At 44.6% G+C, this 27,500-nt stretch overlaps 4 protein-coding genes across 4 annotated transcripts in view; all 4 read right to left on the minus strand.

Annotated features, from left to right (window-relative positions):
* Positions 1–2,441, minus strand: part of LOC311317505 (protocadherin beta-16-like) — a gene marked incomplete at both ends in the record, with an annotated part of 2,765 nt that extends 324 nt beyond the window's left edge. The window contains one exon of the mRNA XM_084448579.1: positions 57–2,441. Coding sequence (XP_084304705.1) covers positions 57–2,441 — 2,385 coding nt within the window. The remainder of the gene's footprint in view (positions 1–56) is intronic.
* Positions 2,442–6,493: 4,052 nt separating this feature from the next.
* LOC311317506 (protocadherin beta-16-like) lies at positions 6,494–9,042 on the minus strand (the record flags this gene model as incomplete). Its single annotated transcript, XM_084448580.1, has 2 exons — positions 6,494–6,550; positions 6,658–9,042. 2 exons carry the CDS (start codon positions 9,040–9,042, stop codon positions 6,494–6,496), a joined length of 2,442 nt encoding a protein of 813 aa, XP_084304706.1.
* Positions 9,043–12,895: 3,853 nt separating this feature from the next.
* LOC311317507 (protocadherin beta-16-like) lies at positions 12,896–20,291 on the minus strand (the record flags this gene model as incomplete). Its single annotated transcript, XM_084448581.1, has 2 exons — positions 12,896–14,791; positions 19,794–20,291. 2 exons carry the CDS (start codon positions 20,289–20,291, stop codon positions 12,896–12,898), a joined length of 2,394 nt encoding a protein of 797 aa, XP_084304707.1.
* A 480-nt stretch (positions 20,292–20,771) lies between these two features.
* On the minus strand, positions 20,772–23,988 carry LOC311317508 (protocadherin beta-15-like; the record flags this gene model as incomplete). Its single annotated transcript, XM_084448582.1, has 2 exons — positions 20,772–20,795; positions 21,589–23,988. 2 exons carry the CDS (start codon positions 23,986–23,988, stop codon positions 20,772–20,774), a joined length of 2,424 nt encoding a protein of 807 aa, XP_084304708.1.
* Between the last annotated feature and the right edge of the window lie 3,512 nt (positions 23,989–27,500).

Below are 27,500 nucleotides of genomic sequence, written 5' to 3' on the forward strand. Positions count from 1 at the left end.
ATCAGGTTAATGTATCACTGAATAACAGTCAATCTAAAGTAATAAACCTACAGTACCTCTACAGACCCCTCAGAATCAGCAAACGCTTCTTCAAAGTCGGCTGGATTCTTTCTCAGAGTCTGTTCAGCGGGCAGCGTGTTGTCATTGTGCGATGTGATGAACTTGAAGTCACTGGTGCGCGACCCCGTCGTCAGGTATGCGTCATAATTGTAAGCGCTTCTGAGAGTTCCAGTTCCATCCACCTCTGCGTAGTTGGGAGGGAGATACGCGCTGGGGATGGCGACCGCACCGTCAAACAACAGTCTGGGCTTTCTCCTGCGGCAAAACCTCACGGCCAAGATCACAATAATGAAGGTCAGGAAAAAGGTGGAGACGGACACCAGCGCGATGATCAGATAAGAGGTCAGTCTGGAGTTGTTCTCTTCATGAGACATGTCTTTCAGTTCTGGCACTTCAGCCAAGTTATCAGAGATGAGTAAATACATGGCACAGGTGGCAGAGAGAGAGGGCTGTCCGTTATCTTTCACTGACACAATCAGGTTCTGTTTCATGGTGTCAGATTCAGAAATGTCCCGCTGGGTTCTGATCTCTCCACTGTGAAGACCAATAGTGAAAAGTCCTGGATCAGTGGATTTGACTATATGATAGGACAGCCAGGCGTTCTGACCAGAGTCCGCGTCCACCGCTATCACCTTGGAGACCAGAGAGCCCGCGTGCGCAGCTTTGGGGACCAGCTCGGTCATGAAGGAGTTCCCCTCCGGGGCGGGGTACAGGATCTGAGGAGAGTTGTCATTCACATCCGTTATGGAGACACTGACGCTCACGTTGCTGCTGAGTGGAGGAGAACCGTTGTCTCTGGCCGTGACTTGAACTTTAAAACTCTTGAACTGTTCATAATCAAAGGACCTGACAGCGTGGATCACCCCCGTGTCTCCGTTAACGGATAGGTAGGAGGACACCGGGGCACCGTTCACCTCACCAGGTAACAAGGAATAAATGACTGTTCCGTTTTGTCTCCAGTCTGGGTCTCCAGCACTAACGGAACATATGGAGGAACCTGGTTTGTTATTCTCAGTCACGTGGGCGCTATACGACTGTTCCTCAAACACAGGTGGGTTGTCGTTGACGTCAGCTACAGATAACTGAACACTTTTAGAGGAGGACAGAGGTGGAGAGCCCTCATCGGTGGCTGTGATTGTAATGTTGTAATCAGACACTAGTTCACGGTCCAGGTCACCCGTGGTCACCAGAGAATAGTAGTTTTTGATGGATGGCATGAGCTTAAAAGGAACGTTTTGCTGAATAGAACAGCGGACCTGTCGGTTATTCTCAGAGTCTCTATCCTGCACGTTAATGATGCCCACCTCTGTACCAGGTGACACGTTCTCTGGTATGGGGCTGGTCAGAGACTTCAGATAGATCACTGGGGTGTTGTCATTCACATCAGTGATGTCTATAACTACCTTGGCATATGAGGCTAAACCTAAACCATCCTTGGCTTTTATACGTAACTCAAAGGAAGATACCTCCTCATAATCGATTGTGCCAATGACTCTAACTTCTCCATTCCTACGATGGATAGCAAAAAGTTTCTTAATCTCATCTGAAACATGGTCAAAGTCATACGTCACTTCTCCATTCACCCCCTCATCTGCATCAGTAGCACTCACTGTCACCACCAGAGTATCTAAAGGAGAGTTTTCAGGCAGACTGGCTTTATAGATGGCCTGGCTAAACACTGGAGCATTATCGTTAGCATCCAGTACAGTGACGTGTATGACTACAGTACCTGATCTCTGAGGACTGCCTCCGTCCATCGCTGTCAGCAGTAATTTAATTTCATGGTTTTGTTCACGATCCAGCTCTTTATCTAGAACAAGATTTACAGCTTTACCATCAACGTCCAGTATGAAATTATCATTCATTTGGATGCTATATCTTTGAACTGTATTCTGCCCAATATCTGCATCGTGGGCTTCTCCTACTAAGAAACGAGCCCCCTTGACCGCGGATTCTCTAATTTCTATCTTTATCACTTCCTCGCTAAACTGTGGCGCGTTGTCATTAATGTCTTGAACATGAAGACTGATATGGTGCAGCTCTAAGGGATTCTCCAACACAAGTTCCTGCTTCAAAACGCACGACGCCTTTTTGCCACAGAGTCCCTCTCTGTCCATCCGCTCCGCAACACTCAAACCTCCGTTACTCACATTAACGTCACAATAGCGTTTGTTGTTTCCTTCGGTATCAATGCGGGCCTTGCGAGCGGAAAGCGCGCTCATAGCCAGTCCCAGATCTTTGGCAATGTTTCCAATAACGGATCCGCGTTTCATCTCTTCGGGAAAAGAATAGCTCAAGTCCCCATATGCGAAATCCAGAGAGAAAATAAACAGCACAAAGCCGCAGAGCAGGCCCGTCAACGATAATCCTTTGTGCCCCATACTCGGAGAACAACGGAACAACTGACGTATAGTAGTAGTCAAATCAAACTGAAAAAATGCAAATCCTATATTCCAATGATTATATGTTTCCTCGGGAAATCTGCTACCGCGAAAAAAGAGAGAAGCGATCACAGATTCCACACCGCTTTCCCACAATGGCAAACACTGAGCTAGGATGAAGAGGACGGCAGTGGGTGTGGAGACAAAACCTGATTCCATCTCGGTAGGGCTATATAGGTGCACAGCGACACTGTGAGGATCATTTAGAATTGTTTTTTTTTTTCAATCCATAACCACTAACATTCGTATAAGCGCTTGACGCATGTTCGTTTGACCCACTCATAATAACATGCACACAGTTATGCACACACTTAGCTGACTCCCACGCAATACCCTCAGTGTATTATGCAAACAATTAGCAGAGCTCGAAAAACCTCAACAGAGTATACATTATTAAGAATGCACATACACGTTGTAGTGTAGCTTTCAGCACCATGGACAGCAACATGAATTGAAGAGGGAGGTTAGGGGAAAGGCAAGTTAAAACATTTTTCCTAAAACAATAATACAGTAGGTCTATTTTAGCAAGCTTGCGTGGAAGGTGTCGTGAGAGAAAGATCTAGCCTAACAGCTATTGTGACCCATTACTAATTCGACTTTTCCCCTGTGTAGTTCACACAAACATCACACAACCACAATAATCAGAACACGGACACCACATGACTCAAAACAATGATCTAAATTTGATCATTAACAGCCCCATCCAGCGCCTGCTTTTGAATCAATTTGCATATTCCACGTGTAACCCAGCGTAGGCCTATATGAAAGACAACCTTACGTGAATTAGATATGATTTGTAATAAATTACATTTGCATAGGCTTAATATAATTTAGACTTGGTCGTTATTCAGGCCTACGTATTTCATAAGTGCATAGTGTTATTATGTTCTTATTAGTAAGCCTTTAGACTGGTGTTGGCACCGCTGTTGAAACTAATGTGTGATTTCTAGTAAAAAGTTGTCTTCTGTTCTCATATTACCAGGCACGCGACTTCAGCGTTTTTTTGTGTGTTGGCTGTAAGCCACTGCACCATGAAGAGGGAATGCCGCTTTCTTCTTTCGTCGGGTTGTTGACCTGCAGTTCTATGTTGCTACCACAAGAGACAGTGGTCCCAGAACATCAAAAGAAAAAGACTCCACAGATTTCCCAGGTCAGTGTTGGCCGAGTGGATAGTGCTCTGCCTAGCACCGTGAAGATTGTGAGTTCAATCCGTGGTGTGGACATATCAAGGTACCATGACATTTTGTCACTGGATGTTATAGAAGTTATGTAAAAATTTGGTTACCTGGTGATTCTATGTCAGTTATTGAATTCATGTGGTAGAGCCATCGGCCATAAATAAACTAACGTGGGTCATATTTGTTAATTATAGACCCTTTTACAGTCTACGTCAGCTCAAGTATGCACGCGCATTCTTGAAACAGTAGCAGAGGAAGACAGACAAATTTGCCTGTGGCTACAAGCCATTAAGCGTACGGACTGGACTGAGGACATCATCAGAAATGCCCACGTTTGCGATGCCCATTTTATATCAGGTAAGTTATTTTGACTACCTGGTTTCACTGGAATGACTGATTGAAATGTAGAGTAATATCTGAAGTAAACAGTAACCCATAACCTGGCTGCACGCTAAGCTAAAGCTAAGTTCAGGAAATGAAGCCCAATGATAGCTAGCTAACGTTAGCTAGTGCTAGCTAACACGCTAGCTAGTGTTAGCTAGTTAACTCAAGGCCCGGGGAGTCGGAGATACTGTGCACGTTCTCTTAAAGTGCTTTAGCTAAGGTTAGCTGATACAAGATAGCTAGTCCTTGTCACCAACACTTGCCTCACAATGTACGTATCTAAACTATTCACACAGCAAGCAAACTTGTTGTCATCTAAAGCTATGCTACGTCAGCTGACTGGGACTGTCTCTTGACTAGCTAATGTAGCCAACCATATTGTGCCAGACAGCCAAAACAAGCGTCACAAATAGAGGGTTTTCACGGCCGGCCATGTTGGAGATTGAAGCTTAGGTTTAGCAGGTATAAGCTGAGGTTTAGGTTAATGACTAGATAGATAGGTAGATAGATAGATAGATCAATATTCAGGTAGATAGACCTATCTAGCTAGCCATCTACATTCAGTTTCTTCAACCTCCAACATGGCCGACAGATGACGGGCCGTGAAAACCCTCTATATTTGACATTGTTGGCTAGAATAAGCAGTGTTGTGAAATAAACAAATTCAACATTACAGGAATCATCAGTGTAACTGCTTTAGCCACTGACCGCTACCATTAATGTTATGGAAGCTGCTGCTAGTTGTTGTGAGCCCATGAGCTAACTGGCTATCCCAACTCATTGTGCTGGATTAGCATTGGAAGCATTGGAACTGATGTATCCAGGTGACAAGACCCATCTTTATTTATCAGACATTACCATCCTATCAGTCTCACACAGAAACAAGCCAGCCAACGCACATAAGCAAGGCTTGACCTGGCCTGGTTTGATTTATACCTTGTATATACATGTCACAGAATCCAAACATATATCATTTTTAATCACTGTTTTAGTGGCTATAAGATAGAATAATTTTCGTGTTTCATGCTACATAGCACTGAGTGACAGCTAGCCAGATAGCTAGCCTCCAGTAGGTGGGGCGCTTTGGACCACTGTGGTCCAACACGCCCCACATTCAATGATTATGCATTCCTAGCCATTTTTCTTTACTTTTATTCACAGTATGAGAAATAGGCAATGTAAGACCGACAGAAGTGGCCAGGGAGGTGCTTGAGCTGGCAGCCAGAGAAGTGGAGAGAGGAATGTCTGTACGTGGTGCAGCTAAAAGCTACTTCATCAGTCACGTCTCCCTGTTATGCTACTTAAAAAAGAGTAGGGACATGCAAGAGGCACGCAGCACACGGCTCCCTGATGTTGGCTACTCTCGCCATGGTCAAGTGTTCAGTAAGGGTCAGGAGAGGTAGCTGAGGGACTACCTACTGACAGCATCTGCCATGTTTCATGGGTTAAGCCCAAGTCAGGTATCCTAATTCAGGAGATAATAGTTAATTCATGAATTAGATATTCATAGAAATCATCACCCAACAATCTCTACATTAGCCTATAATACAATAAATAAATAAAAGGCATATACAGACATAATAAATACAACTATATACAAAGGCTTATGATAAAATAAATACTAAATATAGGAGCAAATATCGTATAGAACATGAAATTATTAGGCCTATACATAAAAAATACCTAACAGTATAAATAATGCATGCAGGTAGTGAAAAAGGGTGTATGTAGCACATAACATATAGTGGTAAGAAGATCATGTTATTTGCATGGGTTTTTAAGGCAATGTACAATAGTGGTCCAATGCGCCCCACTACATGATCCAACGTGCCCCACTACATGATCCAACGCGCCTCACCCATGAGGCACATTGGACCGTTTTCACATCCGCCACTTTTGGCAAAACTGTAAGGAACTGGTAAGTGCTGGAAACCTCATTTTGATGTCCTTTTGTAGCCAACAGATATAGGTATACATGTATAGCATAATAAAAACGCATAGAATAATAAAAACGAAATCATTTTAAATAAATAAGCTTAAGGCAAAAAATGGTCCAACGCACCTGGCTCTCCCCTACATAGGCCTACAGAGCATCTGCAAATGCAACCGGAGTACTTCATAACAAAGCCTTTACTCTTCCAAGACAATTCAGCACCAAGGACAGCGACAACAAAACTTGAAGGAATCACATATTCTATATTCAACAATACTTAGGCATGTCGTAGCTCTTCATTATGCAAATCAGAAAAGCGAGAATCCTAAATGGCCTATTCTCAATACAGCGCACAACGCATCCATCACCAAAATAAAATACAAAAGAATAATCGAAAGTATTGGAGAGAGATGTGCAGTTAAAAACTAAAACACATGACCTCAAACCATGAAAATAAAATAATTCCCATAGGATTGAGATTTCCCAAGTTAACTGCTTCACACGGGGAACTTCAATAGCCAAGGATCTTTACGCATGTGTGACAGCCCAGCATACTGACAATGAGATTCATTCCACGGCACATTTAGGAATTATAATCTATGCCAAACACCAATATTACACATTGTTAAATATATAGGAAAACATAACTATGAAAGCCTACCTCTGGGGACCCCTCACCATCTCCAAACGCTTCTTCAAAGTCGGCTGGATTCTTTCTCAGAGTCTGTTCAGCGGGCAGCATGTTGTCATTGTAGGATGTGATGAACTTGAAGTCACTGGTGCGCGACCCCGTCGTCAGGTATGCGTCATAATTGTAAGCGCTTCTGAGAGTTCCAGTTCCATCCACCTCTGCGTAGTTGGGAGGGAGATACGCGCTGGGGATGGCGACCGCTCCGTCAAACAACAGTCTGGGCTTTCTCCTGCGGCAAAACCTCACGGCCAAGATAACAATAATGAAGGTCAGGAAAAAGGTGGAGACGGACACCAGCGCGATGATCAGATACGAGGTGAGTCTGGAGTTGTTCTCTTCATGAGACATGTCTTTCAGTTCTGGCACTTCAGCCAAGTTATCAGAGATGAGTAAATACATGGCACAGGTGGCAGAGAGAGAGGGCTGTCCGTTATCTTTCACTGACACAATCAGGTTCTGTTTCATGGTGTCAGATTCAGAAATGTCCCGCTGGGTTCTGATCTCTCCACTGTGGAGACCAATAGTGAAAAGTCCTGGATCAGTGGATTTGACTATATGATAGGACAGCCAGGCGTTCTGACCAGAGTCCGCGTCCACCGCTATCACCTTGGAGACCAGAGAGCCCGCGTGCGCAGCTTTGGGGACCAGCTCGGTCATGAAGGAGTTCCCCTCCGGGGCGGGGTACAGGATCTGAGGAGAGTTGTCATTCACATCTGTTATGGAGACACTGATGCTCACGTTGCTGCTGAGTGGAGGAGAACCGTTGTCTCTGGCAGTGACTTGAACTTTAAAACTCTTGAACTGTTCATAATCAAAGGACCTGACAGCGTGGATCACCCCCGTGTCTCCGTTAACGGATAGGTAGGAGGACACTGGGGCACCGTTCACCTCACCAGGTAACAAGGAATAAATTACTGTTCCGTTTTGTCTCCAGTCTGGGTCTCCAGCACTAACAGAACATATGGAGGAACCTGGTTTGTTATTCTCAGTCACGTGGGCGCTATAGGACTGTTCCTCAAACACAGGTGGGTTGTCGTTGACGTCAGCTACAGATAACTGAACACTTTTAGAGGAGGACAGAGGTGGAGAGCCCTCATCGGTGGCTGTGATTGTAATGTTGTAATCAGACACTAGTTCACGGTCCAGGTCACCTGTGGTCACCAGAGAATAGTAGTTTTTGATGGATGGTACGAGCTTAAAAGGAACATTTTGCTGAATGGAACAGCGGACCTGTCGGTTATTCTCAGAGTCTCTATCCTGCACGTTAATGATGCCCACCTCTGTACCAGGTGACACGTTCTCTGGTACGGGGTTGGTCAGAGATTTCAGATAGATCACTGGGGCATTATCATTCACATCAGTGACATCTATTAGCACTTTGGCATACGATGCTAACCCTAAGCCATCTTTCACCTTGACACGCAATTCAAATGATGAAGTCTCCTCAAAATCTGTAGCACCAATAATTCGAATTTCTCCTGTTTTACGATCAATAGAAAAAACTCTCTCATCATCCTCCGAAACATGACCGAAGTCATATGTCACTTCTCCATTCACCCCCTCATCTGCATCAGTAGCACTCACTGTCACCACCAGAGTATCTAAAGGAGAGTTTTCAGGCAGACTGGCTTTATAGACGGCCTGGCTAAACACTGGAGCATTATCGTTAGCATCCAGTACAGTGACGTGTATGACTACAGTACCTGATCTCTGAGGACTGCCTCCATCCATCGCTGTGAGCAACAATTTAATATCCTGTTCTTTCTCTCGGTCCAATTCTTTCTCTAGAACAAGCTCAACATTATTGCCATCGACGTTCAAAACGAAATTATTATTCCTTTGTAGGTTATATTTCTGGACAGAATTCTGTCCTATATCTGCATCATGGGCCTCCTCTAATAAGAAACCAGCACCTTTATCTGCTGACTCACTTATTTCCATTCGAATCATATCCTCTTTAAATACTGGGGAGTTGTCATTTACATCTTGAACGTGAAGACTGATTCGGTGTAGTTCTAAGGGATTCTCCAACACCAGTTCCTGCTTTATAACGCACGACGCCTTCTTGCCACAAAGGGCCTCTCTGTCCATTTGCTCCGCAACAATCAAATCGCCAGAACTCAGATTAATGTCACAATACCGTTTACTGTTCCCTTCGGTATCAACACGGACCTTACGGGCGGACAATCTGCTCGCCTCCAGCCCGAGATCCTTGGCTATATTTCCGATCACAGATCCACGTCTCATCTCCTCCGGAATAGAAAAGCTCATGTCTCCCCAGACGGAACGCAGAGAAAACAAAAAGAACGCAAAGCCGCACAACCGGCCTGCCAACGAGAGTCCTTTGTGCCCCATCCTTGGAAATGAACAACGGAATACAGCTCCACAAGCTGTTGAAATATGTTTAAAACACGGATGACCAATTAGAATTGAATCAAATGATGTATAAATTCCCTTATTCAGATCGACAATTCCAGCGATATCACCATGTCCACGGATTTAGCGCAATGGCAAACACAGCAGCTTAGAATATGAAATCAGTGGGTGGAGAGATATAAAACTGAGTAGGTCAACAGCGACACTATGAGTGATTTCAAGATATTGCACAAACTGGGATTCCTTGTTAATTGTATTACAAATACATCTGAACGTTATTGGTTCAATTGCCCGGTTGATTGTGATCGTACAGCATAACGGATATCCGGATATCAGCACAGATCAGCTTGGCAGGGTATGAACATCAGAACATTGTGAATGCATGCAGAAAAATAGGTAGCCCGCACGACTCAAAAAAACTGAGTAAACACGTTCATCACGAAAGCGACAGTACAATAACAGGCGCTGGTGCTCCGTTCAGTACCATGGACAGCGACATTAGCAGAGAAGGACAGAGCGGCAAATCCCTAGATTCACCACATATTTCACATTGCTATACTGAATAACGGCAATGTGCAATTCGCTTATGCAGTTGGAAAATGCACTCTTTATTCAAATGGTGAGCCATACTACTAAACTTTCAACTGTATTTGTCCCCAGAGGGCAAATGTTTTTACAGTAAGACACACGACAACATGGCCATAAGATACTTAGAACAGACCTACATAGGGTACATCAACAGAGAGCAGCTATATGATCTAAGATAGGCTCTGATACAAAATATATTAAAAACTACAGTACTGCATTTTAGGACATTGATTTCCAGAGCATTCCACCTGTATAAATAGGCTCAACATGGATATAAATTAGCCTACATTTCAACCTTTTAAAAAGAAAATCGAAAAAAATGACAAGCCAAGATCAGCAGCATCGTGAGTATTATCATGAACCATCAGTATTATCATGAACCATCAACATCATTGTCACCGTTATCATCAACAATAAACTACTTCTCTACTATCTGCTATCTACTACTCAGTTCCAGTTCAGTTTACTTCATGAGAACTAGTAGGTAGATTTGCTTTGCAGTAGACTAACTAAAAAGCAAAGGATAGCAGCTACATTAATTGTGTTCCATTTTATCCATTCATGTGAAAGGTAGACTGTGATTGATTCACTTATATTTTGTGGTGGCAAAATAAATAGCTTCAACTGTATTTTCCAATATTTTACCATTTATATATATTTTATTTTATATACACATTGTTATTCTTCCTGTCCTCAGTTCATTTCACCACCACATTAAGGAAATAAAAGTAATAGTTTAGTCAGCCTCACCAGTGTGGGCTCATATTTGGAGGCTGTAGGTTAATGTAGGTTAATATCCCCATTTCCAGATGGGGAAAGCCTAATTTTGGACCATGTATGTATATTTCCTACCACACCTACCTGATTCCTCTCACCCTTCTGAATCCATTCCACCCCATATTGAGGGCACAATGTGTAGTTCAGCCTCATCAATTGAAAGTCTAGAAACAGCCCCATGTAGGTCTACATGTTTTGAATGGAGTGTCTGGACTGGATGTTCTTGTGGGTCCATTTTGGGATTTTTATAGCCTTCATAATGTTAGCAGCAGTCAGATATGCAGCAAACCAAGGCAGGAGGACATGTTGAAATCTTCAGTGAAGTGACTTGTTAACTGACCATACATGATGTCTGTAGCCCTTGATGTCCAACAAACTGTGGTTAACTGCTTCATTGATGCTGCTTCTCTCTGATACATGTTTAACTGTCTGGAATACTGTCTTCCTTGATGGAAGACTTTAGGAAGGGTTGAGAGCATTGGGAACTAGAAAAGTATTATACAATTGAAAGTATTACATTAGATCACTATAGATGTTGTGTAGTTTGCATTGATTTAAATCAAGAGTTAATTGGATGTCATACATGGGTAGGAGTAAGCACAATTAATGCTGGATCTTTAATTGGATTTCTAATGCCTTGTGTGTTTGTTCTGCTGAGCCCTCAGATGGCATCAACACTGGAAGAGAGAGCATCCTCACAGCCCTCTGCATGGATCCCTAACAAGACCCAGATCAGCTTGTGAGGGACTACATGACAAGTTAACAGATTCACTGTGCATGAAAATTGTAGTTGTTTTCCCCCCCAAGACTCTTACTCATTCTGTATATGTTCAAATAAGATGCATGTGTGATTTTGAATGAAATAGTCATTGTTTTTCCCCCCAGGACATGGAAGACATGAGCAGCAAGCTGGCTGTTGAGGAGACGGTCAGGAGAAGAAGGCGTGGACCCCAGCGCTCACCCCGAGGGCGTGGGGATCATTACTGAGGGCATGGAAGCTCTTACCCACTTAGGCAGCTGGCTCTTGCATCTGTCATGTTACTCAGACTCACGAATGCACTGGACCTGAGCTACCCACCTCAGCTGAGGTACACTTTAGAAGGGTTTCAGAAAGTCTTCATGGAGTTGGATGGAAGCAAACTATCTACCAAAGCAGAAGCTCTGTCAGTCAAGTGAAAAAAGGCAAGTCTGCTCTGTACTTGTGTACTTTCAGGTATGGGTCGAAATAGGAGAAAAAAAACTGAAAAGAACCAAACAAAACCAACACTACTGAGAAGAATGAATCATTTGGGGTTTTATTGATTAATTGATGTTTGATAAAAAGAGAAGTGGTCACAGATTCCACAGGGCTTTCTCTAAATGTTAAAACTGAGCTAAGATGAAGAGAACAGTGAGTGGAGAAACAAAACGTGATTTGATCTCAGTAGCGCTACAGGTGCACAGCGACACTTGAGTACTATTTAGAAATTACAACAAATATTGTTTCACTCCATAAACATTAATATATAAGCACTTGACACACATCAGTTTGATCCACTCATTGTACTGTAGTGTTGCTTTGGGTACCTTGGACAGCAATGTAAATTGAGGATGATTAAAACAGAGAAAAGTAAACTTGTTTTTCCAACACCGGCAGGTCTCCAGGTAAAGATATTTTGATTGACATTTAAACACACATTTATGAACACTATCAATGCCTACAGAGGTCTTGATCATGGTGACCCATTAGTAATGAAGTGTTTCTCCTGTTTAGGTCACATAGACACACGCTGACCTCATCACACATTCACAACAATCAGAACACGAACACAATCACCACCGCCCCTGGTCACAACAATATTCTTTCCATATCTGGAAGGCACATGTCTCCTTAACCACTATCCATTATGAAGGTGAAATTCACCTAGCCTACAGGTCCAGCTAGCAATACAGATTGCCTTCAGCATCACAAAACCAATCAAATGCTTACAGTGAAGGAGGGTTCCTAATAATTACAGCTACTCTACATCAGGAACTCTTGAGCAATGAACCTATTCAATGGACAGCAGTAAAGAATACAGAGTTTTGTAGATGTCTCCACAGCTTCACAACAAATATCCACTGGAGATGGAATGCAGACTTTGCAGCTTTTGTATTAAAAGTTAAAGCATATGAATGTAATTGAACTACTCAAAAATGACAAAGACCACTCAGGAATGGACAGAAATGTGAAGGTGGGACATAAGGAAAACCTGTCCATGTGCCAATGTGTCCTCTAAACTCAAACACCTCTGTAAGAAATGAACAAGTCTCATCTATGCAGCTCCAAAAAACAGACAATAAATGTACCCACAATGCAACAGATGAGCCTAAGCTCTAAACACATGCCTCTCCAGCCCTAACACATTAAGAAACAATGTCCAGATGACTACGTGCAGAACACTCACCGAACAACCACACATATTATTATCAACCCAGCGGGAATAGATCAGAATTGAACGCCTACCTCTGGAGAACCCTCAGAATCAGCAAACGCTTCTTCAAAGTCGGCTGGATTCTTTCTCAGAGTCTGTTCAGCGGGCAGCGTGTTGTCATTGTACGATGTGATGAACTTGAAGTCACTGGTGCGCGACCCCGTCGTCAGGTATGCGTCATAATTGTAAGCGCTTCTGAGAGTTCCAGTTCCATCCACCTCTGCGTAGTTGGGAGGGAGATACGCGCTGGGGATGGCGACCGCTCCGTCAAACAACAGTCTGGGCTTTCTCCTGCGGCAAAACCTCACGGCCAAGATCACAATAATGAAGGTCAGGAAAAAGGTGGAGACGGATACCAGCGCGATGATCAGATAAGAGGTCAGTCTGGAGTTGTTCTCTTCATGAGACATGTCTTTCAGTTCTGGCACTTCAGCCAAGTTATCAGAGATGAGTAAATACATGGCACAGGTGGCAGAGAGAGAGGGCTGTCCGTTATCTTTCACTGACACAATCAGGTTCTGTTTCATGGTGTCAGATTCAGAAATGTCCCGCTGGGTTCTGATCTCTCCACTGTGGAGACCAATAGTGAAAAGTCCTGGATCAGTGGATTTGACTATATGATAGGACAGCCAGGCGTTCTGACCAGAGTCCGCGTCCACCGCTATCACCTTGGAGACCAGAGAGCCCGCGTGCGCAGCTTTGGGGACCAGCTCGGTCATGAAGGAGTTCCCCTCCGGGGCGGGGTACAGGATCTGAGGAGAGTTATCATTCACATCCGTTATGGAAACACTGACGCTCACGTTGCTGCTGAGTGGAGGAGAACCGTTGTCTCTGGCCGTGACTTGAACTTTAAAACTCTTGAACTGTTCATAATCAAAGGACCTGACAACGTGGATCACCCCCGTGTCTCCGTTAACGGATAGGTAGGAGGACACCGGGGCACCGTTCACCTCACCAGGAAACAAGGAATAAATGACTGTTCCGTTTTGTCTCCAGTCTGGATCTCCAGCACTAACGGAACATATGGAGGAACCTGGTTTGTTATTCTCAGTCACGTGGGCGCTATAGGACTGTTCCTCAAACACAGGTGGGTTGTCGTTGACGTCAGCTACAGATAACTGAACACTTTTAGAGGAGGACAGAGGTGGAGAGCCCTCATCGGTGGCTGTGATTGTAATGTTGTAATCAGACACTAGTTCACGGTCCAGGTCGCCTGTGGTCACCAGAGAATAGTAGTTTTTGATGGATGGCACGAGCTTAAAAGGAACATTTTGCTGAATGGAACAGCGGACCTGTCGGTTATTCTCAGAGTCTCTATCCTGCACGTTAATGATGCCCACCTCTGTACCAGGTGACACGTTCTCTGGTATGGGATTGGTCAGAGACTTCAGATAGATGACTGGGGTGTTGTCATTCACATCAGTGATGTCTATAACTACCTTGGCATATGAGGCTAAACCTAAACCATCCTTGGCTTTTATACGTAACTCAAAGGAAGATACCTCCTCATAATCGATTGTGCCAATTACTCTAACTTCTCCATTCCTACGATGGATAGCAAAAAGTTTCTTAATCTCATCTGAAACATGGTCAAAGTCATACGTCACTTCTCCATTCACCCCCTCGTCTGCATCAGTACCACTCACTGTCACCACCAGAGTATCTAAAGGAGAGTTTTCAGGCAGACTGGCTTTATAGACGGCCTGGCTAAACGCTGGAGCATTATCGTTAGCATCCAGTACAATGACGTGTATGACTACAGTACCTGATCTCTGAGGACTGCCTCCGTCCATCGCTGTCAGCAGTAATTTAATTTCATGGTTTTGTTCACGATCCAGCTCTTTATCTAGAACAAGATTTACAGCTTTACCATCAACGTCCAGTATGAAATTATCATTCATTTGGATGCTATATCTTTGAACTGTATTCTGCCCAATATCTGAATCGTGGGCTTCTCCTACTAAGAAACGAGCCCCCTTGACCGCTGATTCACTCATTTCTATCTTTATCACTTCATCGCTAAACTGTGGCGCGTTGTCATTAATGTCTTGAACATGAAGACTGATATGGTGCAGCTCTAAGGGATTCTCCAACACAAGTTCCTGCTTCAAAACGCACGACGCCTTTTTGCCACAGAGTCCCTCTCTGTCCATCCGCTCCGCAACACTCAAACCTCCGTTACTCACATTAACGTCACAATAGCGTTTGTTGTTTCCTTCGGTATCAATGCGGGCCTTGCGAGCGGAAAGCGCGCTCATAGCCAGTCCCAGATCTTTGGCAATGTTTCCAATAACGGATCCGCGTTTCATCTCTTCGGGAAAAGAATAGCTCAAGTCCCCATATGCGAAATCCAGAGAGAAAATAAACAGCACAAAGCCGCAGAGCAGGCCCGTCAACGATAATCCTTTGTGCCCCATATTCGGAGAACAACGGAACAACTGACGTATAGTAGTAGTCAAATCAAACTGTAAAAATGCAAATCCTATATTCCAATGATTATATTTTTCCTCGGGAAATCTGCTACCGCGAAAAAAGAGAGAAGCGATCACAGATTCCACACCGCTTTCCCACAATAGCAAACACTGAGCTAGGATGAAGAGGACAGCAGTGGGTGTGGAGACAAAACCTGATTCCATCTCGGTAGGGCTATATAGGTGCACAGCGACACTGTGAGGATCATTTAGAATTTTTTTTTTTTTTTCAATCCATAACCACTAACATTCGTATAAGCGCTTGACGCATGTTCGTTTGACCCACTCATAATAACATGCACACAGTTATGCACACACTCAGTTGACTCCCACGCAATACCCTCAGTGTATTGTGCAAACAATTAGCAGAGCTCGAAAAAACCTCAACAGAGTATCCATTATTAAGAATGCACATACACGTTGTAGTGTAGCTTTCAGCACCATGGACAGCAACATGAATTGAAGAGGGAGGTTAGGGGAAAGGCAAGTTAAAACATTTTTCCTAAAACAATAATAGGTCTATTTTAGCAAGCTTGCGTGGAAGGCGTCGTGAGAGAGAGATCTAGCCTAACAGCTATGGTGACCCATTACTAATTCGACTTTTCCCCTGTGTAGTTCACACAAACATCACACAACCACAATAATCAGAACACGGACACCACATGACTCAAAACAATTATCTAAATTTGATCATTAACAGCCCCATCCAGCGCCTGCTTTTGAATCACTTTGCATATTCCACGTGTAACCCAGCGTAGGTCTATATGAAAGACAACCTTACGTGAATTAGATATGATTTGTAATAAACCACATTTGCATATGCTTAATATAATTTGTATTTGGTCGTTATTCAGGCCTACATATTTCATAAGTGCATAGTGTTATTTTGTTCTCATTAGTAAGCCTTTAAATTGCTGTTGGCACCGCTGGTGAAGCTAATGTGTGATTTCTAGTAATAGTTTGTCTTCTGTTCTCATATTACCGGGCGCGCAACTTCAGCGTATTTTTTTAGTTGTAAACTTTCAGTTGTGAAAGCAACAGGCAAACATAACTTTGAGCAAGGTATGCCTCTATTTACGACTAAAGTAGGCTATGATTCGAGTTGAATGAAACTAAATCAATGAACAATATTCAAAATGAAAACCGAAAGGACGTAAACTTAGATCGGAGATTGATCAATATAGATATCTGTGTCACGCCCTCGGCCTCTTCCTCTCAGGACGCCGGTAGGGTCTCCTCCCGGGACCCTGGTAGGGTTTCTCCCTCGAGTGTCTCCTCCCGGGACTCTGGTAGGGTTTCTCCCTCAAGGCCTCTCGCCTGCACCCCCGGTGGTCAAGTCGCGCATTCCCTCCCGGGCTCAAGCGAGCTCACCTGCTCCTCATCAGGGGATAACAAGAGCGGCACACCTGAACCCCCTCGGCTAATCAACTGCAGTACATCTACCCTGATTCCCCACACCTCGATGCCAGATCAATTGTTGGACCACGTTAGTCGTGTGCCTACTTTTTGCTATTGCCATTTTTTGCCTTCGGTGAAGCTCTTCTAACCACGCTGTTTTTGTGTCCCCGCAGTGCCGTGCCGCCAACCTGAGCCTGGATCAGAGCCTCTCCTCTGGAGACGACAGCTCACGTTGTGGGCCTCCTTGAGTTTCCATTAAAAACCTATTATTTTTGCACTCCGTTGTCTGTGTCTGCCCATTGGGTCCCGCTCCGCTTCCTGAGCGTAACAATCTGCTGTTATTTTTAGCTAGTATTATTCATTGCTAGGGGTTGTGGAAGACTCGTCGTTGGTCAGCTCTTCGTCACATTGTATCACTCTTCATCACCCTACTGACCAAGTCGTCACCCTCACCATCATTTTATTTTCACCATAATTTCTTAGAAACGTCTAACCAAGGGCGTGGTAGGAAAACGAATGCACTCAGGGGAACCACTGGACTTGAAACAATTAGATTTCCTCTCTCCAGGCCTAGATAGCCTACATCATTTTTTGGTTTGTTAACGTTACATAGAAACCTCCGATTTCTATGTGTGGTTAAACGTCATTTATTTTTGATGTATAGACTACCATCAGTTAATCCTGGCTTGACTCGGTTAAGTAAACACCCAAGTTATTGACAAGGTTACATTAGGCTACATATAAGCTGGTTGGTTGGACGCTATTTAAATTAGATTGCTGTAACCTGTTTTGTACATCTAAGGTAGTGCAACTAATCTTTTCTGGTACAGTTTAGGCTAGCCTACTCATAATTTAAGAAAAAAATATTACAATATCAATTCATTTTGAATGTAAACACTGGTCTGTCATTCTTAGGGTGGATTTAGGATATGCAAATAATGAGCAAATCTTCTCTTAGAACCTAGAGAATCTAATCACCGTCCAGGCCATTAGCAGCAGGCAACTGTGAGGGTTACACATGGATGACAGTAAAGAGTAAACACAAAGATTCTCTTTGCAGATGTCTCCACAGCTTCATACCAAATACCAAACACTGAACAACCACACACATTATCAACCCAGCGGGAATAGATCAGAATTCAACGCCTACCTCTGGCGACCCCTCAGATTCAGCAAACGCTTCTTCAAAGTCGGCTGGATTCTTTCTCAGAGTCTGTTCAGCGGGCAGCGTGTTGTCATTGTAGGATGTGATGAACTTGAAGTCACTGGTGCGCGACCCCGTCGTCAGGTATGCGTCATAATTGTAAGCGCTTCTGAGAGTTCCAGTTCCATCCACCTCTGCGTAGTTCGGAGGGAGATAAGCGCTGGGGATGGCGACCGCTCCGTCAAACAACAGTCTGGGCTTTCTCCTGCGGCAAAACCTCACGGCCAAGATCACAATAATGAAGGTCAGGAAGAAGGTGGAGACGGACACCAGCGCGATGATCAGATAAGAGGTCAGTCTGGAGTTGTTCTCTTCATGAGACATGTCTTTCAGTTCTGGCACTTCAGCCAAGTTATCAGAGATTAGTAAATACATGGCACAGGTGGCAGAGAGAGAGGGCTGTCCGTTATCTTTCACTGACACAATCAGATTCTGTTTCATGGTGTCAGATTCAGAAATGTCCCGCTGGGTTCTGATCTCTCCACTGTGAAGACCAATAGTGAAAAGTCCTGGATCAGTGGATTTGACTATATGATAGGACAGCCAGGCGTTCTGACCAGAGTCCGCGTCCACCGCTATCACCTTGGAGACCAGAGAGCCCGCGTGCGCAGCTTTGGGGACCAGCTCGGTCATGAAGGAGTTCCCCTCCGGGGCGGGGTACAGGATCTGAGGAGAGTTGTCATTCACATCCGTTATGGAGACACTGACGCTCACGTTGCTGCTGAGTGGAGGAGAACCGTTGTCTCTGGCCGTGACTTGAACTTTAAAACTCTTGAACTGTTCATAATCAAAGGACCTGACAGCGTGGATCACCCCCGTGTCTCCGTTAACGGATAGGTAGGAGGACACCGGGGCACCGTTCACCTCATCAGGTAACAAGGAATAAATGACTGTTCCGTTTTGTCTCCAGTCTGGGTCTCCAGCACTAATGGAACATATGGAGGAACCTGGTTTGTTATTCTCAGTCACGTGGGCGCTATACGACTGTTCCTCAAACACAGGTGGGTTGTCGTTGACGTCAGCTACAGATAACTGAACACTTTTAGAGGAGGACAGAGGTGGAGAGCCCTCATCGGTGGCTGTGATTGTAATGTTGTAATCAGACACTAGTTCACGGTCCAGGTCACCTGTGGTCACCAGAGAATAGTAGTTTTTGATGGATGGCACGAGCTTAAAAGGAACGTTTTGCTGAATGGAGCAGCAGACCTGTCGGTTATTCTCAGAGTCTCTATCCTGCACGTTAATGATGCCCACCTCTGTACCAGGTGACACGTTCTCTGGTATGGGGTTGGTCAGAGACTTCAGATAGATCACTGGGGTGTTGTCATTAACATCACTGATGTCTATGATAACTTTAGTATCTGAAGAAAGGCCAAAACCATCTTTCCCCTCTATAAGAATTTCATATGTTGCTTCTTCTTCATAGTCTATTTCTCCAATCACTCGAATTTCTCCAGTATTCTGGTTTAGAGCAAATAAATGCTTAGCTATATCAGACACACGACTAAATTCATACGTCACTTCCCCATTCACCCCCTCATCTGCATCAGTAGCACTCACTGTCACCACCAGAGTATCTAAAGGAGAGTTTTCAGGCAGACTGGCTTTATAGACGGCCTGGCTAAACACTGGAGCATTATCGTTAGCATCCAGTACAGTGACGTGTATGACTACAGAACCTGATCTCTGAGGACTGCCTCCATCCATCGCTGTGAGCAGTAACCTAAACTCCTGCTGCTCCTCACGGTCTAATTCTCTGTCTAACACTAACTCGCCATATTTAGTCCCAACAGTATTCGTTTGTACTTTCAAAACAAAATGATTATTTCTTTGCAATACATAGTTTTGTACTGCGTTCTGCCCGACATCAGCGTCATGAGCTGCGTTCACACGATAGCGAGAGCCTTTGTCAGCCCATTCCCCTATCTCTAACTTGACTGTGTCCTTCGGGAAAATAGGCGCATTGTCGTTAATATCCTGGATTTGCAGGGATATGCGATGCGATTCTAACGGATTCTCCAAGACCAGCTCGAGTTTTAGCATGCATGAAATCCTTTCCGCGCAAAGGCCCTCTCTGTCAATTCTCTCAGCAATGAGCAAATCACCGGTACTCAGATTGAGGTTACAGTACCGTTTGCGGTTCCCTTCGTTATCAATACGGGCCTTACGAGAAGACAGCCTGCCCGTCTCCAGCCCCAGATCCTTGGCTATATTACCGATCACAGATCCGCGTTTCATCTCCTCCGGAATAGAATAACTCACGTCGCCATAACAGTAGCGCAGTATAGCAAGGAGAACAAAGCCGATGCTCTTCTGTGTAATTCCTTTGTCAACCATCTTCGGATTGAAGCTATTGGATAACTATCCAGTTCATTCAGTGAATACAAATATTCCAGGGTGAATAATTATCCGTGAATACAAGATGCGGCAAAGGAAATCCTTCCTCAACAAATTGCTGCAGCGCAATAAGACCTCAGCTTAATATTTGTCTACACCGTGAATTAGTAGATATCTACCTCTGCTGGTCTATAGCGACACCGTGAGCACCAATCAAAAACTGCCTGATACTTTTCCAGCAATGCATTACTACATTTACATTATATCAGTTTGCGGGAGTAGCAAGCCCACACATCCAGGGGACCACACAATAATATAAATCTAGAGCTAAGCCAAATTACAATGTATGAAAACATATTTTCAAAAAGATGCATCATGAGAAAATATAAGGTCATCCAAAAAATACTCTGAGACCTACAGTAGAAGTGCTACAACATATGGAACAAGGATTGATAATTTGGGTGTTGACTTACTGACTGCTCACGCTAAGAGGCAATTCAGCACCTTGGACAGCGAAACAGAGATATTCGACCATATCATAAATTCAAAGACGAATAGGCAACACTACTCTAAAATAGAAAACTCTCGTCCATAAATGGTGGCTTCCAGCAATCGTGGAATTGAAATAAGATCCTTTTACACAGCCCAGATGACAAGCATACGCGCTGGGGTCCGTTGGCAGGTGATCTCGTTTGCCAACCTGTTCCATTGGCTAAATGTTGACTAAGACTATATGAATTGCCATCATTTTGTTTACATTAGCCTACAAGCGATACATTCATTGATAGCCAACGACGCACACACAATACATTCGATTGAGATAGTACTTCATTCACATAGCAAACATACCACCACAGATGTCTGTACTGGCAATCATTAGCCTAATTCATTATGCAAACAAAATACCACATCCTGTCTATTTACCGTACTTCACCACGGACAGGGAAATGCTCGTAACTGATCGTTAGACTACATCATCTCAATAGGACCCTGTTCAAAGAAATTACCTATAGGCCTACTACTTTAAGTATAAACAAGACGAATATTTAATAATTCAAAGCACAGATCCACTGTCACTATCCAGAAACAACGTATTTACACAAGATCGCGCTCTAAACAAGTAGGCCTAGAAAAAAAGGGCCTAAACTCGCTCAACTTGAAAACTCAACAGTAGGTCTGTCAACAGCAAAGGGTCCGCAAATACATTTCGAATGGAATAGAAACGAAAAGCGAGAATGACATATTGATTCAACAATATGACTTAATCAATATTATTTTATATAGGTATGTGGCCTACCTCTTGAGAACCCTCAGAATCAGCAAACGCTTCTTCAAAGTCGGCTGGATTCTTTCTCAGAGTCTGTTCAGCGGGTAGCGTGTTGTCATTGTAGGATGTGATGAACTTGAAGTCACTGGTGCGCGACCCCGTCGTCAGGTATGCGTCATAATTGTAAGCGCTTCTGAGAGTTCCATTTCCATCCACCTCTGCGTAGTTGGGAGGGAGATACGCGCTGGGGATGGCGACCGCTCCATCAAACAACAGTCTGGGCTTTCTCCTGCGGCAAAACCTCACAGCCAAGATCACAATAATGAAGGTTAGGAAAAAGGTGGAGACGGACACCAGCGCGATGATCAGATAAGAGGTCAGTCTGGAGTTGTTCTCTTCATGAGACATGTCTTTCAGTTCTGGCACTTCAGCCAAGTTATCAGAGATGAGTAAATACATGGCACAGGTGGCAGAGAGAGAGGGCTGTCCGTTATCTTTCACTGACACAATCAGGTTCTGTTTCATGGTGTCAGATTCAGAAATGTCCCGCTGGGTTCTGATCTCTCCACTGTGGAGACCAATAGTGAAAAGTCCTGGATCAGTGGATTTGACTATATGATAGGACAGCCAGGCGTTCTGACCAGAGTCCGCGTCCACCGCTATCACCTTGGAGACCAGAGAGCCCGCGTGCGCAGCTTTGGGGACCAGCTCGGTCATGAAGGAGTTCCCCTCCGGGGCGGGGTACAGGATCTGAGGAGAGTTGTCATTCACATCCATTATGGAGACACTGACGCTCACGTTGCTGCTGAGTGGAGGAGAACCGTTGTCTCTGGCCGTTACTTGAACTTTAAAACTCTTGAACTGTTCATAATCAAAGGACCTGACCGCGTGGATTACCCCCGTGTCTCCGTTAACGGATAGGTAGGAGGACACCGGGGCACCGTTCACCTCACCAGGTAACAAGGAATAAATTACTGTTCCGTTTTGTCTCCAGTCTGGGTCTCCAGCACTAACAGAACATATGGAGGAACCTGGTTTGTTATTCTCAGTCACGTGGGCGCTATAGGACTGTTCCTCAAACACAGGTGGGTTGTCGTTGACGTCAGCTACAGATAACTGAACACTTTTAGAGGAGGACAGAGGTGGAGAGCCCTCATCGGTGGCTGTGATTGTAATGTTGTAATCAGACACTAGTTCACGGTCCAGGTCACCTGTGGTCACCAGAGAATAGTAGTTTTTGATGGATGGCACGAGCTTAAAAGGAACATTTTGCTGAATGGAACAGCGGACCTGTCGGTTATTCTCAGAGTCTCTATCCTGCACGTTAATGATGCCCACCTCTGTACCAGGTGACACGTTCTCTGGTATGGGATTGGTCAGAGTGTTCAGATAGATGACTGGGGTGTTGTCATTCACATCAGTAATTTCGATTGTCAACGTCGCGTATGAGGCCAAGCCAAGGCCATCTTTAGCGCTGATCTGCATCTCATACGAGGCCTCTTGTTCATAATCTATTGACCCCGAGACTCTGATTTCCCCCGTCTTGTGATCCAGAGAAAATACATTGTCATTTTCATCAGAAACGTGGTCAAGCTCATACGTGATCTCGCCGTTGATTCCCTCATCTAAATCACTGGCGCTGACCGTGAGGACTAGAGTATCTAAAGGAGAGTTTTCAGGCAGACTGGCTTCATAGACGGCCTGGCTAAACACTGGAGCATTATCGTTAGCATCCAGTACAGTTACGTGTATGACTACAGTACCTGATCTCTGTGGAGTGCCTCCATCCATCGCTGTCAGCAATAAATTCATCTCTTGTTCGTTCTCACGATCTAGCTCATTTTCTAGAATTAGCTCACAATACTTGCGTGCGCCAGAATTAGTATTAACATTCAGAATGAAATGGTCGTTCCTTTGCAACGTGTAACTCTTAACAGCGTTCTCCCCGATGTCCGCATCGTGGGCTTCATCAAGAGAAAACCGTGCTCCTTTGTATGCTGATTCCTGAATTTCCATCTTGATAATATCCTTTTTGAAAACCGGCGAATTGTCATTTACATCTTGAATATGCAGACTAATACGCTGTAGCTCCAACGGATTCTCCAACACAAGCTCCTGTTTTAAAACGCAGGAAGCCTTCTTTCCACAAAGCGCCTCTCTGTCCATCCGCTCAGCTACCGTCAGATCTCCGGTACTAAGATTGATGTCACAATAACGTTTTGGGGTTCCTTCGGTGTTAACGCGCGCTTTACGAGCTGAGAGCCTGCCCGTTTCCAGCCCAAAATCCTTGGCTATATTTCCAATCACGGATCCACGTTTCATCTCCTCCGGAATAGAGTAGCTCACGTCTCCGTATGCGGAGTGGAATGCTGGAATAAAGAGAGCAAAGCCGCAGAGCAGGCCTGTCCACGACAATCCTTTGTTTGTCATCATGAGTCCAATCTAATGTTCAAACCAGCATATTATCCCTCTTCTGTCGAATAATCCAACAATTCATAAGCGATAGATATGATTTGATTGTATTTGGCTTGCAAAAAAATATCTACACTGATGCGCAAGGTTACCGTCTCCGGGGCTTCGACTGTATGGCGACTGAGCTTTAGAATAACGCAGCCGGTGGGTGGACGGTTGTGTACATGGACCTTGTCTACCTCAGCTAGCTAGTGAACAGCGACACTATGAGTTTTCTTCAGATATTACACTTATTATCGTGTTAAATTTGCTTGAACAAAAGTGCGTGCAATATGCAAGTAACGCAGAAGAGTCAGATGCTTGGGCAAATCCCAATACATACTCGCGTATTTCAGTTCCATGGACAGCTACCCAAGATTTTTTGTCTCCGTTTTTTCTTCTCACTTTTATTTATCCAGGGGACCCCATTGAGACCAGTGTCTCGTGTTCGATGGTGTCCTGTTTACATAGCATTGCATTGGCAGAATACCAACACATACAGAAGACAACAGCATACGTACAACAATATACAAAAGGCAACATTATTTAAAACACACACAGGTCTCGACTTTATAGTCCAGTAGCTTGTTTTTGAAGGTTCCCAAGGTGACTAAGGCATCCATTCTAAAGGTTTCCTGAAACTCATTCCATGTCCTGGGAGCACCGGAACTAAAGACAGTCTTTCCTAGTTCGGCGTTGACTCGAGGGATAGAGACATGTGACGTATATAGTGGTGTCTTTATGGGTCGATGTTAAAACTGTTACTATTTTACTTAGGCTCCATGACAAGCAGATAAACTAGGGCGCACCAACATAGCCAAACAGACAAAGTACAGAGCTTACAGGCTGCACGCGCTGTAGAGGAAGAGCTCAGTAGGAGAGAGGGGAGTGAGTGAGCAAGGGGACGGAGCATGCGCACAGACCGTGGGGTGGACGACGCTATTGCTACGCCTCTCTCAGAGAAGCCCGTGCCTGCTGCTTCACAGCGACATACAGAGAGTCAGGACAAAACTGCAGGGTAAGCTGCACGAGGAGAGACGGGGGAATCACAGTTACAGAGCGAATTCCAATAGTCGTCCTCTCTCGTTATATTTCAGCACCATGGACAGCAACCGATCAGCACCGTGGACAGCGACAGATAATAGCACTTTGTGCGCCCACTCCTTTAAGATTCCCGTCCCGCCATTCTATTCCCGTCACTCTGAACGTTTCGATAGTCTTTCGATGCTGTGTTGGGTCTGTTGCGGTCGTACATAGAAAGTGCCTCACGTACATAGAAAGCGTGTAACAGCAACACAATAACATATGCGACCGTTGCCGCGCAGGCTTACAAAAAGATTGAAAATGAGACGTACGAGAGAGAGGGAGGGAGATCCAGAGGAAGAGAGAGCTCCCGGTGCTGGGATGGTATTAGACCTGGTCCCGGGCCCTGGATCCCGGTGCTGGGATGGTATTAGACCTGGTCCAGGATGGTATAGTCTACTGGTGGCAAAAAGAAGGTCTGAGTCTGAATTTTATTTTATTTTTTCATTGCTCTTTTTCTTTTACACCGACATATGCCGTCGTGACGCCTTGCTAACTCCGCCTTGCTTAACTTGATGGGGAAATTCATTTGTAGGTCCCATACAATTGAATCCAAATCTATAGGCTGTTGCATTATGCATCCCCCTCTACCATGACGAGTTAACCTCCGAAAGCCACACGTCTTCTAAAAAGCGCTCGGAATCTGTAATAATCTGACTTCAGAGTGCTCTGCCTTGCAGTCATTTATCACATGACTATGTCTCACTGTAAACCATGCTGTTGTTCTCGTGTGGCACCGCGTGTGTTTGTCCACCAGATAGCGCCTCGTGCTTAAAGCGCTGGCTTGGAGTGAGCAGAAAGGAGTCTTTACTGAATATATCATGCTCTGCCTAACGGACGGCTTTCATACACTATAGCATTTGATCTAATTGTCAAGTAAAAGGAGATGCTATGTGTAATAGCATATGAGACCATCGGGACAGCTGTTTTGTGTGAAATATGTCCGACTTGTTTACACTTTCCGCACGTGCGTAGGCTGTTTTGAGAACACCGAGGATGTAGGAAGTAGGGCGTCTCCCGATGCATTTGGGTACATTGAGTCCGGATGCTTCTGCATAGGAATCGATAGTGCTCTGACTACGTTCGTTTTTTACCCATGTCTAGAAGAAAAGGCATTACATTTGACATTAGTCTATACTCGATTATTTAATGAAACAGAGAAAGACAGCGATGTCCCCGACTTGATATGACATTGTGTCTTACATCTGTTTATATTTACAGTTATACTATAACATTTTAGTGATTTTTTGTGATGTTTGCTTTGGCAATGTAAATTTATGTTTCCCCTGCCAATATAGCCCTTTGAATTGAATTGAGAGAGAGAGAGAGAGAGAGAGAGAGAGAGAGAGTTTGTGTGTGTGTGTGTGTGTGTGTGTGTGCGTGCATGCGCATGTGTGTGACAGAGAGAGGGAGAAAAAAAAAGAGAGAGAGAGAGTTTGTGTGTGTGTGTGTGACAGAGAGAGGGAGAAAGAGAGAGAGAGAGATTTGACATGACATTTGACATGTCTGACTGGTGTAACTTTCTGTGTCCCTGTCGTCCCTTGGCACCTCATTAAAGACCGTCTCCCTGCCCACTGCAGACCCCAGCACATCACTGGTCGCTTACGCTGGTGCAGTCAGCCTTCTGAAGACGGTCAGCCTTCTGAAGAGGTCCCCTGGGCCCCGCCCACTGGGACTTTGCTGTTGTGGCTGTCCAGTTATAGACAAACAGCCCAGCACAGATGACTGACCACACACGCGCGCGCACACACACACACACACACACACACACACACACCACACACACTCCTGGAGCCCCAAGGGCCGAACACCAGCTCTCCTCCAATACCGGGTCTCACCCTCTCTGGGTTTCTAGGGAATAACCTTAAGCTGGGATGGAGTAGATTGGTCTAGCCTCTAACCACATACATCCTTGTGCCTTTCCCACTCCCAACAGCCTGCACACCTCGTGTGACTTGATAGGTTGGATACAATTCGGAGACCACATAGGTTAACTGTGGCTCTATTCATTTTGAGATGTCTGTTGGTGTGGTTGCTAGATTATATTTAACAGTAAGTATACTTTTACTGTAGGGAGATGCTATTTTAATAGTCTAGTGTGACCCGTCAGATCCTTAGTATGCATAAAACTAACTTTTACAAATACAAGGTAGCGGATAGTACTCCTATCTGAGTCCATCTGTCTGGGGAGAGTAAAGTGACAATGGAACTGAATAACTTCAGTCCTGGTTTCTTCTGCATGGGGACTTGATATCTCCACACACACACACACACACACACACACACACACACACACACACACACACACACACACACACACACACACAATCTCATTATTTTTCTTGCTCAGTGACTCTCTTGCACATATGCGCTACCTCTCGCTCGCACGCACGCACACACGTGACCTC

Source organism: Borostomias antarcticus (genome assembly GCF_949987555.1).
Source record: "Borostomias antarcticus genome assembly, chromosome: 14".
Lineage (NCBI taxonomy): Eukaryota > Metazoa > Chordata > Actinopteri > Stomiiformes > Stomiidae > Borostomias > Borostomias antarcticus.